The 20,905-nt window shown below is 42.1% G+C and overlaps 1 protein-coding gene across 2 annotated transcripts in view; it reads right to left on the minus strand.

Annotated features, from left to right (window-relative positions):
- The window catches only part of CDKL2 (cyclin dependent kinase like 2), a 510,980-nt gene that overhangs the window by 137,081 nt on the left and 352,994 nt on the right, over positions 1–20,905 (minus strand). For both annotated transcript variants that reach the window (XM_069630571.1, XM_069630572.1), the window contains exon 6: positions 6,685–6,824. In XM_069630571.1, coding sequence (XP_069486672.1) covers positions 6,685–6,824 — 140 coding nt within the window. The remainder of the gene's footprint in view (positions 1–6,684; positions 6,825–20,905) is intronic.

A 20,905-nucleotide genomic window follows, 5' to 3' on the forward strand; every position in this document is an offset into this window, starting at 1 on the left:
TCTGTCTGCAAGGGAAGTGCAGAGAGTTGCACCACATCCTAACATGTGAAAACTGCACAGTCTGCTTTAAAACACAATTGTGAAGTAGAAATGTGCCAGGACTTTTAAAATATGGTTCTAACTTTTGCAATGTTTTGCACAATCTTGACAATGCATCCAATGCAAAGGCCCAATTTTGGCAGATCGGGCACTGTGGGACTCGAATTTATGCCAAAGATCACACCTTTGATGAAGTGGTGTAGCAGAGATTCTTTTATATAAATGGATTGAAATTTCAATTTTTTAGGGGCCCTGTACCTGGTTGTAACATTGGCTTTAATATGTTGATGCTGACATTGCAACACACTGTGCGGTGCTACAGCGGTAATATTGTTGGTGAATATTGTAAGGTGCTGATGCTCACTGTATAAAAGATGCTTTATAATGAATCTATATTTTTCTTGTATTTTTAGTGGCATCGTACGCACCAACAGATGGATGGAACAGCCGGCAGATTCTCTGGATGTTGATTGTGGCAACCAACAAGTGGCTAATTTATGGCTAATGATTCCTAAAAAATATGTCATGCCGACAGATTGTGCAAAATAAATCTTGGCTATACCATTTGCGAAACATGTGTGATCATTGGTGCATACTGATATCTCTGTGTTGAAAAAATTTTGCACACTGCAAATATTTTATCGGTGCTGTGAAACTAAAACAGGGCATTGTGTGCATCCGATTATATGTAGCATCACAAAATGACAAGTGCCCCAAAAGTGCTATTAGGGTTTAACACACACACACACACACACACACACACACACCTCAAGTAATATGTAGCACCCTGACATTCACCACCCTTAAAGATGTCATAAACTCTAGTACGTTGTCCCAATAAATCGCAGCTATACCGTTTGCACAACATTTGTGATCTTTGGTGAAAACTCTAATACTCAAATACTAGCATTACATTGCACATATTTGAAATATTTCATCAACTTTATTGGCGCTCTGAAGCTAAAACACTGCATTGTGCACGTGCAAATATGCTGCATCACAAAAAGATGAGTGCCCCAAAAGTACAGTCAGGGTTTAGTTAATGTTTAATTTAATGTTTGGAATGGTTATAAGTGGAAATGGTCCAAGCTTTAAAATTGAGTTGTCTAATTGATTGTATAAGTGTCTGATTGATTGTGTGAGTGTCTGATTGATTGTGTGAGTTTCCGATTGTGTAGCGACGCTATAAACACTAAACACTTACAAAACCATTTACACATTTTCAACTTCTTCCAATGTATTTTAGTCAAAATCTCAAAAACAACAAACACACAAACACACACACACAAACACACACACACACACATATAAATAGAATCACACAGACAGAAATATAATCTGGGGCTACTGACATCTATGCGCTATCCTAGCCGGCATGCATAACTACAGAGCATTCCAAGTAAACTGTACATTTTCAAACACGTCATTAAAAGCACACAACTGTTTAGTTTAGTTAAAAAAACACAGCCTTTCTCAGAAAGGGCCTGTCTCATGGAATGTGTCAGAAAGGTTAGGAAAATACAAAAACAATCCATTAAAGTATTGAAATACCCCCCAAAACTCACCTTTTTGCTGTTGTTGAAATAAAACTCTGAATAAACAGCGGGCCCAACTTCCATTTATAAGGCTTTAAAGGCCCACGATCAAATCCAGCCATAAAGCATGGTATCCTGCAGAGTTGCAATCAAGTGCCCTAGGTCAATTAGCCAGTGTCCACAGGGGTGCCTCAGGCTGGCGATCTCTCAGTGTGGTCGTCAGTAGCCCTGCTGGAGTCAGAAGGGTCCTTTTAAGGGGTGAAAGTGCAATGTTGTTTGTGAGACAGGCATGGTATCAAGAGAGACACAAACTCAAAGATGTTAAGTTTCAAAACCTTTATTTACTAAGGTTCCTGGGTGGGTGTAATGCCTAACTGGTCCTAACTCCAAAGGGATGATTCCCATAACTGATATTTCTAAGGGCCATTGATGTCTGAAAATCGAAAACAATCATCCGTCTGGGTCTAAACCTATGCTTACCTTCACTCTTCACAAAAATGTGTTAGGAAGTCTTTAAAAAGGAAAAAATAGTGTTCAACAGAAAATAGGAAACCAAGGTTGGTTTCAGGTGGTCTTCTCACCAGGTGCAGTTTAGTCAATGTCACAAAAATGAGTTCAATCACAAAGATCTGTTTGTAAGACCTTCTCCACAGGGCCCTTGCAGCATTCTCAAATACTTTCAATGTCTTTAGTTCCTTGGGATTCCCTTCCCCCAAGCTTCAACTTGTCCAGGTTCAACAGAACAAAAAATATAACACAGTTCCTCTTACAACTTCTCGGGGTACCCTTCCCCAAGCTTCAATTCCTTCAATATCAAAATTGGTAAGGCTCTCAGGGTTCCCTTCCCCAAGCTTAGGCCCCTTCAGTTTCAAACACAAGTTCTGCTTGGTTAGGCCTCTTAGGGTTCCCTTGCCCAAGCTCAGGCCCCTCTCTGTATTTCCTGTACTTGCTTTTCTTCTATCCTTTCATCTTTAGGTCCTTCCTGCACCCCATTGTTATCCTTCACTTCGTTGTGCCCACTGGCACCTTCTTTGGCTTTTTCTTCTATCACCTTGTTGTGCCCCTGGGAACTTCCTTTGATTCACTTTACTTTCATGTACCCTTGCACCTGTCCTCTTCTTTATATTGTGCTTCTTGCACACTTATGTTGCTCTTGCAGCTTTACTTTACTTTCAGGTCACTCGGACCCTTCTATTTACCATAATGCCTTTCCTTGAAAATATACAGGCTTCCTTTAAGCTAAGGAAATGCTTATGTTTCAAGTATTTCTTCTTCTTTATTACATGGGTCCCAGACCCCTTTAGCTTTCTCATATATGCGAACCTCAAACCCCTTTGGCTTTTTTGTATAACTTGGCTTCTCACTACAAGTCCCACAATGCCCATCTTCCTATGGACAATAGTGGACTTTAAGTTCACAAAAGGATTATTTTCTCTCGCTTTCCTGCTTCGTGTCACTTTACAATCTTTTCACTTGCTTTCTGTTTCATGCCGCTTTGCAATCTGTCACTTTCTTTTCATTTGTGCCGCTTTAGAGTTTGTGCATTCCTCCCACTCCACTGCAGTCCCATGCATGCTCCTGAATGTCTCTCTCATTGAGGTCAGGGTCTCACCACCTGCCCCTCAGAAGCCATTGGGGCCGGCACAGGTCCCAAGGGAATGAGCATTCCACTGAACGCTGCCAGCAGGATGCAGGCAGCCTCACTCCGGCTCCTTGGAGTCATGACTCCCTCGCAACGCTGCTGCCCCTCACAGAAGAGGGCCAGCGTATCTGCATGCCATTCTCTTCCAGCCTTCAGCTCCTGCCCCTCTCTGTTCCTTGGCTTCTCTAGTCCAGACAGCATCCCCAGCTCACTCACTGCATCTGGCAGAACCTGACTTGGGACTGAGAAGGGATCCACTGCTGGACTCAGCCATGCAGCCTCCCTTCTGCTCTCCCAACGGCTTCTCCCTCTGTCCTCTCAGCAGTCTCCTTTTATACACCTGTGTTGTATCAATGAGCTGCAGGTGTGTGGGCAGGGCTGGGTAAGCCTGCCCTCCAATACTCCAATTAACAGGACATGCTTGTCCTTCGGTCCTGAATAAGTGAGTTCTTAAAGGTGCAGTGTACCTTTTCCTTCCCTGCTCTTTCTTTCTGATATTCTGTAGGAGAGAGTCAAGTAGAGTCAGGTGTGCACAGTTGTTATCAAGTGGGACAGCCTAATGGTGGTATGTAGTAGTCCTCTTTTTAAATCTCCATGTAGTTCTTATGGGTAATCTTCATTGCTCCCGATTGCCTCTTCCTCGTACTCGTACATGTTGGAAATGGGGAGGCGGAAACGTGATGAGATTGAAAATATCCCCTAAAGGCTGATGGAGAGTGTGATGATGTATGATATCGAATGAGTGGTGTTTCGGTTTTCTTCTGATTGGGAGTATTGGAGTAGTTTTAATGAATGGGTGTTTGTTATAGTTTCCCTAGTCTTAGAGTCTTATTAATGGAAGATGACCGGGAAGGAGAAAGTTGGTTTACAGAACACCCTCTAGGTTTTGAGGAAAAAGAGAAAAGGTTAGTGTCATGTTTGGGAGAAAGGTTTGGCTTATCTTTAGATCTGGGTTTCTCTATCTTCCTTCCTTTTGAGGGAAAGTCATGGGGTAAGACAGAGTCTGGATGACAATATCCCCTGAAAGTAGAGGGAGGGTAGGATGGATTGGGGGAGTACCATGTATCGCCTTCAAGCGCTCTTCCCTCAGTCCCTAAGGACCCCTTGGCCAGGTGATCCTCGCTTGTCCGCCCCCAGGGTTGGGATCCAAGAGCGATGGCCCTCCCCATGCCACCTGAACAATGGATCCTCAGGGATTATTTGTGAGAACGCCCTCAGGTTTCCACATGTTTCATTATCAGCAATGCACAGATGTATATGTTTCTGTTTAGTTTGCAGAAATGGGTTTCTTATCAACAAAACACAGCATTCTATTTCATTCATACAGCTTACTATGTGTTATAGCAACATCTAAAAATAACCTCACCCCTGCAGATGCTTACTTGGGCCAATGCCATGTTTCTTATTAACAGAAGCACAGCATTCTATTTCCTGCATACTCGGCAATAATTAGCGAGTGTCACTGTAGATTGTAAATAGTTAGCTACCTGTATCCTTATAACAACATCTAAAATTAAGTTCAGCCTGTGCTGGCCTTCAGTCATAAGTTAAAAATAGCCTTGCCAACTAGCATTGGTTTTAGTTGATAAACATTGTTCATGGGTATTTACATGGGTAGTTTGTTTATACAGCTGGCACAAATACCCTGTATTCCGGCAAGCTAAATATAAAGCCCATGTGTGCTTTCTGCTGATGTGGATAGAATTCCCTCTGTGTGTCAGCACATTCCTAAGATTCCCCAGACCTTGTCGTAGATATAAAACCCCTGCAGTGTTGATTCACAGCTCTTTGGTGGGTCAAAGTGGGACACATGTATGCCACGCACAAGGTGCTGTAGACCCCTTAGAAACAATAGTTTGAATTTTGCTCAGGCTGTGGGAAGCACACTTTACTTATAAAGTAAATTGCTTTTCATTATTTACACTCTGTATCAAAGCCAGTTCATATAAGATTGGTATCTATTTTTATATCAAAATTGATATACACATTTAATGGTATCAACATTTTTTGGGGAAGTTTATATTAAAAATGTTAACAAATATTTCATATCAAATACATACATTTTTAAATACATTTCCATATAGAAATATGATTATTAATATTAATTTTTATATACATTCTCATATACAAAATATGATTTTTTATATAATTTTGTATATACATTTGTATATCCAAAAATGTGATTGTTATATAGATTTTTATATAAATGTATATATAAAAAATATGTTCATATTTGTATATATATTTTATATCAAAAATATATCAAAATAGTTTGATACTCTTTTCTGCTTCATATAAAGTTTATATACAAATGATTGGGGTTCAATAAAGTTGCTATAAAAAACTTTGGGGGGCTTATCAATTTGATATAAAATGTATATCCGCTTCCTAACACCCCGGGGCAGAACCACTCTGTGACGTCAGCAATGCATCACTCTGCAAAACCCTAGATTCACAGTCCCCATCTTCAGAGCTCACTTCGCTCTCGGAGCTCGACCAAGCAACATCGTCGAGAACTGTTCCCATCTTTATATAGATTTGATATCGAATGTATATTCACTTATATCAAAACTGATATAAATTAGAAAACACTTCCTATAAAAATATACATTTGATATAATATCAATATCAAACTTTTTTATATCATTTTTATATCAAATGTATATTAAGTTTATATCAAAGCACATTAAAAGGGGGCGGGACTAAGACTGGAAACAGGGGGCATGTCCACCTGTCAAAATGTAACATGACACAAAAGGGGCTCCATCTACTACTCCCCTGTTTTAGCACAACCATATTATAGTCCTTTACAGAAAAAATACTACTTGCCTTAGAATCCACCAATATGTACCTCCACCCCTCCCACAGAATTATTTGTTTTCCTGTACAGGGAAAAAGGTTTTCAATAGAGAGTTTAGAAGGGGATGTAAAAGCGGCATCACTGATACTCATCTCTCCACCACATTCACCATATAATGCGCAAAGGGGTAAGATGTAACCCTTTTGTGCATTTATAAAATGTGTACAGTTGCGGTTTAATCTACTAAAGCACATACTTAATCTCATCTTCGACATGAAGGTGGAAATGGCCAATTAGAAATAAACATGTTTATTCACCAAAATACCTCAGTTATGGCAATATTGCTGTAATGGAGAAGATTTTCAGGATCACTGCCAATGGTAATGGCAATTAACACTAGCGATGAAGTGCAAAAAAATGCTCACACACTGTAATGGGAGTCACAGTGCAGTGGGTGTCAGATGAAGTTGAATAGCACCATGGGAATTTAATTTTCTTAAATGGTTATCTTCAAACGGAAGCACCCACAAGCAATCCTATTGGTATCAACTTGATAAATCCAAAGATCAATCATAAAGAATACACCATAAGGAAGTTAAATGACAGGTACATGACCAAGAGACAAAATTGTTTTTCAAATTCAAAATCTGGTATTTTGGAGACTGTACCTTGGCTACGTCTAAGACCAGGCTAGGTAGTTTCGGGTATCGCCTTTCGAGAGGTTCCACTTCTCTAATTTCAGGCAACCTCACACCAACAAAAAGAGGATTCTTATAGAAGAGCTCTGTGTGACGAAGCGTTAAATTACCTGCAACAGATAAAACATGGCATCAAGACACAGTCAAAAAGGTGAAATCATACAGAGTCAGACTGCGCTACCCTATAATTATCAACTGGACAGACACGGAATATCTGGTAGGTTCGGGACAGAATAGTACAATCTAGTCCGGATTTTAGAAAATTCAACAATGTTTTTGCATGAGAAAAATCTGCATACAATGAATTGTAACTGAGATAGCTTGGATTTTTGGATCATTGTAAAAGCATATGATTTGTAAATACAAATAATTGTAAATACAAACAAAACAGGTATCATGTGCGCCACCAATTGCACCAATCGACTGTATAAATCCCTCATAAATGAATACCTTTCTAGCAAGTTGTCTACTTATCTAACCTGCATCCAATATACATGACTACCTTTCCTCTCCACTTTTTCAAGGTTTTGGCAAATGCATATAATACAATATTTTATCGAACATCTCACCATGTTTCAGCAAAATGCTTCCTCATTTTTGGTATACCTTTATCAGGACAAAACAATTGTTCTAATAAGCAGAAAATTAGGACATCCTTATTTCTTTCATTGGCCAGTGAGAAATTATTTTCACACATGCCTGATCATACCAATGGCTGTGCTCTTTTCTAATCGTAAAGAGCCTGTATTGTTAATATACTAGAATTATTTTCACACTCTTGATAAGAAACAACTACTGTTGCATGCCCATATCATTTTAAAATCCTGCTGCATCATATACAAGTTCCCAAGCTACCTCATTGAGATACTCAGCATCCACCAGATGTAAAGACGTGCAGACTTAAGCTCTGCTTGTGCAGAAAGGAAACTAACAGAAGACAGGCCTTCTCTGTCTATGCCCCAGGTCTCTGGAACCTCCTCTCAATCAATATCCGACTCGCCCCCTCCCTTCTTCAGTTCAGGACGGAGGTCAAGACCCTCCTGTTCAAGGAATGGCTCCTCCCTAACACCTAGGTTCATACACCATCCCATATGACTCCATGGGGGATTGCCGGTATTACTGGCATCAGTAATACCAGCTGTTTTTGCCAGTGGGGTACCTGATTTATCTCCAGCTCTTGGCTGTAGGTAAATAAGGCCACCCCATGGCAAACATTTAGTTTGCCATTACAGAAACGTGCCAGTAAACGTAATCACTGGCATGTTAATTCTAGACCGGCCAACTTGTAATGAGGCCCAGTCTTTCCGGGTGCAGCAGATCTTTCAGATGCTGTGGCAGTGTGTCTTGTTGGAACACATGCCTCCTATGATGGTCTGGTACTCGAGTAGCAGTTCTGTGATCAAAGCTTAGGATTTCAGCATAGGTAGAATGTCCACTGATAGGTGGTGTGCCTTTAGAAGAGGTTTGGGGATTTAGTTGCTCTGGCATGCCTGGCTGCTCTGAGCGCTGGAGTGTCACATGGGGGATAAGTGACAGAATCGGCTGGCTGTCCTGAAAGGATAACCGCCATACTGTCAATGTCTGAATCGATTTGATACTCCATAATATATTCCTGAAGAATGGCAGCAGGTTCAGACTTAATGGGTATGACATTTGGCTTTATAATAAGCACACCCTGCTTTTGGTGAGCGCTTATGGACAGAGAGGGCACCAAAAGCATGGCAGATTCTGTCATAGGGGTAAAACATGCACTCTTTGTGGCCTCATTAACAAGGTCATCGACAGAGTTGTCGGCAGAGCCATCAACGGAGTGGATCTTGAAGGGCCTCTGATCGTTAACAAGGCTGTTGTCAAAGATCCGGTAACTGTCTTCAGGGTGGTCATCGACAAGGTAGTCATGGACAAGATGGCCCATGTTGTGGTGGGGCAGACTGTTGATGAAAGAGTCGTTGACTGTGTCATACATTGTTTTGCTGTCAATGACATCTTCAATGATTTGGATTTTGAAGTCGTAGATCAGGGCTCATGGACGGACTTTCAGACAAATGTTCTGATGAGTCTTTAGCCTAGCGAAATATGATTTATCTACAAGGAAGGGCATTTGAGGTAGGATCTTCTATCCTCACCCATCCTCACCCATTTCTATCTAGAGGACTGCTCATGTGATCTCACCCTTTTTGACAAAAAGGCCCTTTCCATGGGTCTGCTTGTGCGAGCAGACACAGAGCTCATGATATAGCCAGTGCCTGAGGTAATTGTCTGTTCATCAATCCAGGCCACCAGTCTCATGTGCTGATCTCTGCATTTTACTTTTAAAAAAGACTTGCAAATGGGACAGGATCCCATTTCATGGTCAGGATATAAATAGCACACACACTCCTCATGCTTATCGTCCACATAGATGTTTTTAGGTTGCAATTGGAGCAACTTCTCAAAAGGCTTTTCTTTGCTTTAATATCAGTCATGGTAAGTAAGTGGGACACTTCAGGGGCGCAATGCTGAGGGGAATAGGGCGCTATTAATCCCCTCCATGTAGAGCTTTCCCTGAGTGCAAAGGCTCCCAAACTCCTCAGAAAGGAAGGGACTTATCTCTGTCTTTAAAAACATATGTAACAAGAAGTTGTAGATGAAAATATGTTTGAGAAATAATTGAAAAAATGTACATTATAAAGTACTCCCAACTCTGAAAGTTCGGTAAGAAATCTGAAGATTTGGAGCCATGGGCTCCATGGGAGGAGTTAAAGGAAACTGACTTGAGGGAAAAATAACTAAAAATGACTCTGATAGGCCACTGGAGTGAAGGCAGTTAATTGTTTCTGCAATACACACTGCTATTGATATAGTGAAGATTCCCAGCCTGATAAGTGGGAATATTCAACAGCATATGAATATATGAAAGATCCAATGCTGGAGAAACATTGGTACCCTTTGTTTAATTGCCTCACCATAAAATGTCTGCTATAATCACAGGCAGCTGGACTCAATGCAGCCACCATTTTGGAATGTTTTATAATTGATCTTAGTCTTTTTTTCTTATTCCTTTCTCTGTTATGACATGCTAGCTTCAGTCGCACCTGGTCAACCCTTTCTTTCATTTTCACAATGATACGACCAACTAAGTGTCAAGCTGACCTGTGTTGATGAGAGGATACAAAAGGGCTCCTACAGGTCCCCGTTCAAAGAGTATGAAACACAAATAAGTATTTTAGCATACTAAGGATGCAGGCCCTGTTCGATTAAAAAAATGACAATGCAATTGATATAACAAAGGAATCTATTAAAATAATGTATGTTACAGAATACTGAAAAAATAAGCATAAAAAATCAGTCTTTGATGATTAGGACAGGATATCAGATATCAGTCCGCTCACCGCTCTTCCTTCTATTTGGAATAGCACTATATCGTACAAATGTCTCATCCTGGAGGTTCCAATACTCCACAAGTGTGATGTGCCCTACAGACAATCTTCAAGACAAGAGATGGTGAGACCCTTCTTATTACTGATACTAAAGCTTCTTCCAAATCAACTGAGTGGGAGGCAATCACATGTTTTATAAGAGGGACATCTATTTCAAGTGAACATGGGGTTGAAATCGATATCACTGTAAAAGGGAATCTAGCTGGGGTTAATATTTCAGCGCTGGCAATACATACACCCATTGAGAATAAAAATCAACTTTGTAATACACGTTGCTAAATCCCAAATGACAAGCTGAACCAATCAGAAGTCAGGAAATTGGGCAACTTATACGCAGGGGTTTATCTGGAATACTTCACTGTATTTAAAGATCTGACCCTGATCCTACTCTATGATGTACTCTTCTTTATTTAACTTCCCACATGAACCAAATATTCAGATGATACAACCTTCGAGAATGGACAACGCATAGAGACAAATCTACTTAATAATACCAAAAAAGCACATATCCTACTATTGCACACTGTTCCCAAACACAATGACATACTCACAAGATAAAATCAGATAAAAATGAAAAGAAACACTGAAACAGGATTTTAATGATGAAACCATTACAATTAATCTGGAGGATTATCAATAAATATTCAATGGTGAATTACTATGACAAATCTCAATGGGCCTGATTACAAGTGTGGCGGCAACGGTAAAATGAGGTATATACACCGGAGACCGAAGGTAAATAAATCAAGTTTATTTACTTGTGCAAACCCCGGCGCCCTGCACTGCCGCTGTCACCCTGCAGCTCCTTCCTCTCACTCTCAAACTCCTCGATCCGAATCCCACACAACTCAAACCCAAACATTCCATCAAACTCTCGTGCAGGCAGGGACGCCACAATAATAATAATAATAATAATAATAATTTGGCATTTTATATAGCGCTACGAACCCTCAGGTATCTGAGCGCTGCTTAACATTACCCACGGTGTGTGGTGCTCATTTATCGACCTCAGAAGGATGAAAGGCTGAGTTTGGCCCTGCCGGGATTCGAACCTGTGTTAGCAGGCTCTGCACCCATGTCAAAGCAAGTGCTCTACTCGCTGTGCCACTTGACCAGCAACATGCCTTGGCAACATGACCAACCTAGATAATTACTACGTAATACAACATCACCCCCCCTATACAGAACCTAGAACAATTTGAAAAAAAACATTTAAAAAAAACAAACGAACAACAATAAGCAAATATATAACAAATTTGAATTTGTCTTAAGTCCCAAACTCAAACCAAAAAACAGAGTTATAAAAATGAGTGATCCTGGATATGGTCCTGGGTCAAAGATGAAACAGTCTACGATCTAAATTCTCCATGACACAGTCTCTGGACCAAAACTGTAATCTCTTCTCTCTCGAGTTACGTGAAATTCTATTTCCAGCAATAACACCAAAATTGTTTCTCTGATGTATGTTATCATCATCTCTGTTTTCAGCAATAGCACCAAAATTGCCTCTCTGTTGCATGTCAACTTCATCAGTTTGTAACCCAGAATCGACATTTACATTCTCATCACCATTTTGAATACGGACGTCATCTCCAAACCAATCGACTGCTCTTCTGTCATGTTTCAAACGTCTATCTCTACCTCACTCCCCATTCCAAACCCATTTACTCACCCAATCTAAATTCCACACTGAACCACCACGAACTTCAATCGCCCTTTTGAACACTTGTAACACATTGACCGGGCTGCTGTATTTGGATTCACCTTTCCTCACATTGCACCCTAACTTTATCCTCACATAATCACCTGGTGAAATCTCAGTTTTGTACTTAGAATCTCCTAGAGACAAGCTAGATCTATTTTGCTGGTGCTCACAAACTCTCTCTACTTTAGCTTCTAAACTCCTTCTACGATTAACCCATTCAGGATTAAGTAAAGTGTTGGGAGCTCTCCCTCTCTTCAATTCAAAAGGAGATACCTCCATCCCTCTTTTGACCGACATTCTCACACTCCATAGCTTCTCCATAAGAGCCTCATCAACTGGCATGTTGTTTCTCAATGCTAACTCTACTGTCTCTACAACCATCATGTTGCACCTCTCAACTAACCCATTAGTCTGGGGATGATATAGTGCAGAAAATCCCCATTCAATTCCCGACACTTTGGCAAACTCCTTAACTTCTCTACTTTTAAACTGAACACCATTATCACTTATGATTATCTTAGGAAACCCCTCTCTCCTGAAGATTTGCTTAAAAAATATAATTATTTTAACCGAGTCAACTTTGTTAACAGCTTTTACCTCTAGCCAACCTGAATAATAGTCAACCAAGACTATCAAAAATCCCTTTTAACACATCAACTTAGCATAGGGCCCAACAATATCAATGCCTAACTTCTCCCATGGTGCCTCCCCTTTTGCTATATTGATTGGTGTCTGACTTAAAACTTTTGCAACTTTTGTCGCTGTTCTGACATGGCCAACAATTTCTAACAAATCTCTCGATCATCAAATCCATTCCTGGCCACCAGTATTTGGACCTCGCATTGCTTTTAGTTCCAGTGATTCCTGGATGTCCTTGTTGTGCTTTTTCTATGAGTTCATTACACAACACTTGTGGAGGGATTAATTTGTCCCCCCTCATTAAAAATACATCTTCCATGGACAACTCATCCCTTACTTCCCAGAACTTCATGCATCCTTCACCAACCAATCTCTTCTCAGGCCATCCCAATTCAGTATAATTTCTGATTTCTTGCAAAACTTCATCTTTACCAAATTCATTTAACCACATTTCTTTAGAGGTTATTTCAAGAACAACTGCCACCATTTCTTCATTACTTTCTGTCTCCGTCTCATAATTCTTTAAAGGTAAACGTGACAAATAGTCAGCAATAACATTTCTCTTCCCTGGGACGTACCTCACCATAAAATGGTAGCCTTGCAGCTTGATACTTAACCTGGCTAACCTAGGTGAAGCTTTACACATTCCCTTCACTGTAAGAACCACTATAAGGGGTTTGTGATCAGTCTGTATGATGAACCTACTACCCCACAGATATTTTCTAAAGTAATTCACAGCCCAGGAACAAGCTAACAATTATTTCTCGATTACTGAATATCTGCTTTCTGTGTCTGAAATAGCTCTGGAGGCATAACTGATTATTGTCTCCTTGCCACATTCATCAATTTGGGATAACACTGCTCCCACACCACTCCCACTGGCATCCACCGTGACCTTGGTCAATCTTCCAAACACAAACGCCCCTAATTCTGGAGAACTACAAATCTCCTTCTTAATGCAATTCACTGCTTCATTACATTCGTCACTCCAGTCAAACCTGGTATCTTTTTTCAACAATTTTCTCAAGGGTTCTGTTACACTGGCAAAATTTTCTACAAATCTGTTGTAATATTCACATAATCCCAGGAATGATCTAAATTCATCCTTATTACTGGGATTAGGCGAGTCTCTGATAGCCTTCATTGCATCACCCTTTGGTTTGTATCCTCTACCGTTTACTGTGTGCCCCAAATACTCAACTTCTTCCATTCCGAACTTACATTTACTCTGCTCAATCTTCAACCCCACATTGTCCAGTTTTGTCAATACTTCTCTCAACCTCCTATCATGTTCTTCAGAGCTCTTGCCAAATACAATGATCTCATCTTGATAAACAAGTGTCCCACTTAAACCCTTAAGAACATGCATCATAATCCTTTGAAATACCGCTGCCGCGGATGCCAAACCAAACGGCATGCGTTTGTATCTGTACAACCCATGTGGAGTATGAATGCTTTGATGTCTCTACAGTCTTCCGTGAGGGATATCTGATGATACGCACTTGAAAGATCTAGTGTAGAAAATAAATCTGCATTTCCAATGCGATTTAACATTTCAGATATTATCGTAAGAGGAAAGATATCAGTTATCCTTTCAATCCTTTATCAAACCCAATTTCTCCTGTGCTTCACTCCTTTTTGTCATCATTTTCTCTCCTTGTCCTCAACTACTATTAACAATTAGAATTTGCTCTTCTTCACATGGATCCAATCTGATCCTTAACCCAGCTTGATCCCTCCAACCAATTATATTTACTCCCTTTTCGGCCACATAGGGCCTCATTACACGGTACGCGGTGAGCCATGGCGCAATTAGCGCCATGGCTCATGCCGGTAAAATACCGGCACCGCCTTGGCGGTAAGGGGATTTACCGCCCCATCCCAAGGTTGGAGGGGCGGTAAATCCCCCTTCCGCCATTGCCCTTCCCCATTCCCATTTCTGCCCCATAGGGCTCAATGGGAATGGGGAAGGCGCTAATTACGGCACCGCAATTTAGCGGTGCCGTAATTAGCTCCGAGGTCCCTTAGCGGGTTGGCATTTAACGCCTGCAAAAAGCAGGCGTTAAAACTCCAACCCGCTAAGGGACCTCGTAGTAAGGCGGCAGGGATTTACCGGCACCGGTATTTTACCGGTACCGGTAAATCCCTACCGCCTACCGTGTAATGAGGCCCATAGACTTTCACTTGTGCTCGCCTGTCCTTGAATTGAATGATGCATGAGAACCAACCAATCATCTTGATCTTTGACCCTTCAAATCAGTCGGGATTCTTTATATCAGATGCTTTTAATTTACTCTTAAAACCACATGCTACTAAGTTTCTCCAAGTTTTCTTTGTGATGATCGTCCATGGAGAACAATTATCCACTTTCACTTTGAGTTTCCGATTGTCAAATATTACATCACAACTTGGGCATTTGAATTCACCTCCTGGTGGTTCATGAATCATAAACACTCCCTCTTCATCTGATTCTTCTTCTTCATCCTGAATAACTGAAATTCTTTTCTTTCGTCTGCAGGTGACAGCAAAATGGCCCTTCACTCCACAATTTCCACACTTCTGCCGTACACCTGGGCACTTTTTAGAATATGCGTAATGGCCAAACCTGCCACAATTATAGCATCTGTCCCCTTCCCTAGATTGCGTATTCATCAATCTGGGTTCATTGTTCACCCAATTCCTTCCTCTATATGAGTTTCCTTTACTTTCAAATACCCTAGATCTGTTAGTTTTGACCATAGTAGCATCCGCCCGTTCCTTGGTTCTCAGCGTGTTGACCATGCTTTGTTCCTCTGTTTCCGATGCGACTTTACTGTTTTGTTGTTGCACATTATGAGCAGCCTCCTGTTTTTTATTCTTCATTTCCTTGGAGCACAATTGACTGTGTTCTATTTGTTTGGCTATGACAATAGTCTCTGGCAGGGATGGGTTACCTACCATCCACAACCTCTCCTGGACCAAACTGTCCTTTGAATGGATAATAATTTGGTCTCTGATTAGTTCATCCAGAGTGATACCATTGCCAAAATGACATGTGCATGACAAAACTCTCAGTGCCGACACATATTCTTCAATAGACTTATGCTCCCTTTGAATCCTTGTATAGAAATTATACCTGTTTATAGCTACATTTGTCTCCGGAGTATAGTATTTGTCCAATTGTTTTGTGGCCTTTTCATGCTCATCAGCATCACCAGCTTCTTCTCTTGGTAACTCTGGCAACTCTCTGAACTTCCTTTTGCCTTCCAGCCCCAAAGCATGAAGTAGCAGTAACGTTTTCTTATGAGAGGTGAGACCTTCTTGCTCAACTGTTTGAACACTATTCAACCAGAATTCTTTCCACTCTGACCAAACAACAACTGGCTGACTTGGGGTTGGAAGGAACTTCGCCGGTGGTTGAATGCTGATGCCTTGCATCTTTAATGTATACAGGTTATTACATCAAATGCAGGATGCCAAATTGTGTACTTCCACTGCTAACTGTACAACTTCCTTGTTCAATCTGCTTGTAATTTCCTACAAGATCAGCTCCAAGTGCAGGATGCCAAATTGTATACTTCCACTGCTAATTGTGCAACTTCTTTGTTCAAACTGCTTGTAATTTCCTACAAGATCAGCTCCAGCAATTAGGTTAAAAATGTTTATTTTTTTAATTGTTTTTTCACTGGGACGAAGATGAAGAGATTATCATATCCCCTTCATCTCTGCCTGGCTCCCTGATGGTATCCAGGATCATACCACGTGATTGTGATGCTCTTTGAAGGGTCCTTTACTCAAACGTGCTACTATGGACGCATAAACGACTCTACGATTTCTCGTGTGAAATTCCACTCCCTTATCATCATCCACTGTCCAATTACAGCTTCTTCTTTCCCCTTTCAGCAGCAAACGGAAAGCCGGCACAAAGAAACATGAAGTATGCGTTCGTTCGCAGCAACTGCTCTTGTCTTTCCCCTTCCTTCCGTAGGTTCGTAGGACGCCGGGTAATCCTCGTCACCAATTGAGGTATATACACCGGAGACCGAAGGTAAGTAAATCAAGTTTATTTACTTGTGCAGAGCCCGGCGCCCTGCACTGCCGCTCTCACCCTGCAGCTCCGTCCTCTCACTCTCAAACTCCCCGATCCGAATCCCAGACAACTCAAACCCAAACATTCCATCAAACTCTCGTGCAGGCAGGGATGCCACAATGCCTTGGCAACATGAATAACCTAGATAATTACTACGTAATGCAACATAAAACATGCTGTATCGGCAAATACAGGATGATGTACTGCACTGTACAAGCCAGTTACTGCATACGAAAACACAAATCCTTTGAAAAGAACTGATGTGGTATCCATGCCTCACCACATCAACAACATAACACCAGAGGCGGTGAGTGGCCATTACCTGATGCAATATGTACCACATAATATCAACAAAAATTACTAGGAAAAATAACACATGAAACGCCACAAGAAATTACCAGCATGAAAAAGCAGGTGGAAATGAAGGGCAGTTGTAGCAAAATCAGTCACAGGTGCACATATTCAGCCCCTCCTAAGATGAGAAGCCAACACCAGACCTCTCCCAAGACCATCAGCAATATGCAGCCTAGTAGAGCGCAGCCAAAATACCTAGGGGAGTTGTACCTCCGATTTGATGGCCGGAAGAATGCAGCAATCATGCAGCAAATGGGCCAACTAGGACAGAGGGGGAGGCAGATGCCCCTAATTCCCAGGATCAGAAACACCCCGTTGGCACCAACAGAAACACAAATCCTGAGGACTTATTGGCTGTACAGGACAACCGTAATTCATGTACTGCAGCTCATTCAGAATGAACTTGCGGGCCACATTGGCATACGAACAGGAATACCCCCTATACCGAAGTTAGTGGTTGTATTCCATTTTCATAGCATCACACTGCTGGCAAGCTTGCATGCCATGGCCCAGCTCACATTTTCGAGAAACCTGAAGCAAGTGTTGGCTGCTCTACTGCACCATGCAGCAGCAGCACACAATTCCCTACAAAGAACCCAAGAGAGCATAAATGCAATGAAAGTATGCCTCTATGATGTTGCCCAATTTATATGTGCCACTGTGCCCCACTGCGACACAGCAAGAGCACAGGAACAGAAAGCAGCAGCATGCACTGAAAGAGCAAATTACAAGTGACGTTGACATGACCATAACACTGCTGTGTAAGGTTTCCTGGCTCCACACATGACTCCATGGGACTGTGCAATAGTAACCCCCCCCCCCGCTCTGTACTTTGACACACAAAGAGAACAAAGGACATGGGTTCTAGGTAAGCACAACAATGGTGTCTTGTCCCACTCCAAAGGGTTGGTGTGTTCATAGAGGACCTAAAGCAGCCACGCACAGCCCCAAATGTACAACCACGTCATCTCACACATCCACACTCATCCCCCATGGTACTCAACATCCCTATATGTGGCTGTTTATAAAAACAAAATGCATGCATTGAGTAATGTATCGCCACATCCTTACAGGTGAAGCCACCTATACAATCCAGTCATGGCTAATGACCTCATACCAAAACCTCTGCAGAGTCGGATTAGAATGCGGCACACATCTGAACATGCTGCCTCATGGAGCAGTCCTTCGGAATACTAAAAGCCAGGTTCTGTTGCCTTCAGAGGACTGGTGGTGCACTGATGTATGCCCCCAATAAGGTTGGCCAAATCATAATGACATGTTGCATGCTGCCCACTCTGTGCTTACAACATAATGTGTCAAAATTCCACAAGACAGCAACAACGATTATGATAAAGAAGAAGCCCCAGTCAAACAGGCAGCATGGCATGTGCGGGAAGTGCAGTTTACAAAACAGTGTTCAGAGGCTACATTTTTCTGAGTGTGTGTGGGTGAATCCTTATCCCCCCACTCTCCCATATACATTTTGATGATTTTTTTCAGCAAAAAATACATCATGGCAACTGATAGCTTTATTTCATGCACACAGCGGAGTTATAGTGGCCATACCAGTCCCTTTCCCTGCGATGGCCATAGGGTCCAGTGAGCAGTAAATGCCCATTTCAGCCCCCCCAGGTGAGATCATTGGGAGCAGTTGGTACAGAGGAACATACTTGGGGTACCGAGCATTTACGAAGTATTGAGGAGGGTCTGTTGAGGTTCCAGTACAGGCTGATGGAAATGAGTCAGGGGTGCATTGGACATAATACCGACTGATGGGTTGGGCACCCTGGCCAGGGACAGGCACCTGTAATGATTACAGGGTAACCGGAGCACGTAGGCATGGGGGACGATGGACCCCTTAATCCTACGGGAACTCCGGACCAGAAGCGGCCTGTGGTGCGTGCCCTATTATGGAACATTGCTGGGGTAAATAAGTATCTTGCAGACCACAAATGGCACCATTTCATTCGGGGACATGGGATCTTTAGCCTCCAAGAAACCTGGGCCACCAACACCCCTCACATCCAAGGGTATGTGCTTTTGCAATTCCAGATAGGAAAGGAAAAAAGGGCCACCTAAGTGGTGGACTGGTGACGTGGACAGATGTCACCTTATTGAAGTCCATACAAGTCCATGATTGTGAATCCCCTGACATACTCGAACTGCACTTGAAATGTATTGATGACGCCAACACGATATTCATGAATCTCTATAACAGGGGCGAACCCGGGGCTGGTTTTGACCTCATCCAGAAGGTGATTGAGTGAATTGACCCTTGGAGAGCTAGTCTGCTCAAATGCATGAGGATGATGGTTATGGGAACCTCAACCTCCACTTCAAGCCTTTGGATAGTATGGCCGAAATAATGGATGACGAAGATAACTGCTGGCGAATTGGTAACCTTAATCCTGTTAAATCGAAAAGGCAATAGAGGTATACTAAAGAGGTAGCTATTCTCCTATTTTTGGCCACCCTCAGGGTGTGTAATAACTGGTTTCCTGGGCGTTTAATAGCTGGTTTCCTGGGGATGTGTCGGCTACACCGTCCTATGACAATGATGTGGCCCGAACTAGAATTGGCTACATTTTCGTAAATGTAGAAGCATGGTCATGCATAAATAGCTTTTCCAATCAACGCAGGAATGAAAGTGACCATCATCCATTGGTGCTGGTGGTGAAGGAGTCCTTCATGGGCCTGAACAATGATAGGGCACCCAATGCAATAGAAGCCAATGTGCCATTGACAATATCAGGTCATGCAGGACGTGACATCAGATGGGGAAATCTTGATTTGGAAACAATTCTGCCTAAGGCATATTCTGACATATTCCCCCGACTGGAGGAATTTGCCATGTTGATTTTGAACACCACGCTGCAATAGTCTGACTCCATGAGATATTGACTTCGAAGCTGGGGCCCATGTTTTCTAAACCTCATTAACTGGTGTGCAAACTGACGTAAGCTAGGACCCCATGGTATAATATAGAGTGCAGGGAGGACAAAGGCCTGGTAATTAATGAGGCTAAAAATACATCAAATAAGGGGCTCCTCTAACTTAGAGCACTTCCCTGGGCTTTATAAGAAGAATAGAGCTGTTATCCAGGGAAATGTCAGAGAAGATGGTTATGGAATGAAGGTGGTGGCATGCGACCGTCCACTGTTTGCCCTCATTTGTGAAGAAGTTGCTAGAGCTCTTCACAGTCAAAAGCTGGGGAGGGCTCCGGGTCCAGATAGGTTCCCAATAGATGTATATGCCACAGCGCCTGATATTTGGATTACCAAGCTATTCAATGCAGTCCTAAAACATAATGTTGTTGCCTCCTCATGGACCCAGGCCGAGATAGTTCCCATCTATAAAAAGTCTCCCTCAAATTATCGTTATTGGACATAGGGGGTAAAGTCTATGCCAGAGCGAATCTCAACCATCACGAATCCTGGATCTCTGACAACCACATCATCAAGCTGGGTTCTGTGGGGGCCTGAGCAGTCGATCCAATCCTACAGCTGAGATTGATATGCAACATCAGCTCAGACCCCACCAACCTAGCCGACATGTATAACCAGTCACTGCTTGCAGCCATCAACTCTATTGCCCCGCTCAAACTGAGGAAACCCAAACAACGAGCACACCTTAACTCATGGTTTACTCCCCAGCCTAGAGTGTTACGCAAAGAGAAACGCACAGCAGAGTCACGCTGGAGAAGTCACCACTCCGACGCCCACAAGGACAGTCTTCGGATAGCCACCCTTAACTATAAAGAAGCTGTACTCCAGGCAAAAAAAGATTCTTATAATAACCGCATTATGTCAGCCCAGTCCAATACTAAGGAACTCTTTAATATCCTTAAGGAACTCAAGACACCTGCAGCCCCCCCTGACTCTTGCTCCAAAGACAACACTTGGTGCACCAATATTCAGTCAGCACTCCTGGGTAAAATTGCTACCCTCCAATCTAAAATCAAGGACAAACAGAAATCCCTACAGCTTGACCAACCACCGACCACAC

Source organism: Ambystoma mexicanum, chromosome 6q (genome assembly GCF_040938575.1).
Source record: "Ambystoma mexicanum isolate Mex_15411 chromosome 6q, UKY_AmexF1_1, whole genome shotgun sequence".
Classification (NCBI taxonomy): Eukaryota; Metazoa; Chordata; class Amphibia; order Caudata; family Ambystomatidae; genus Ambystoma; species Ambystoma mexicanum.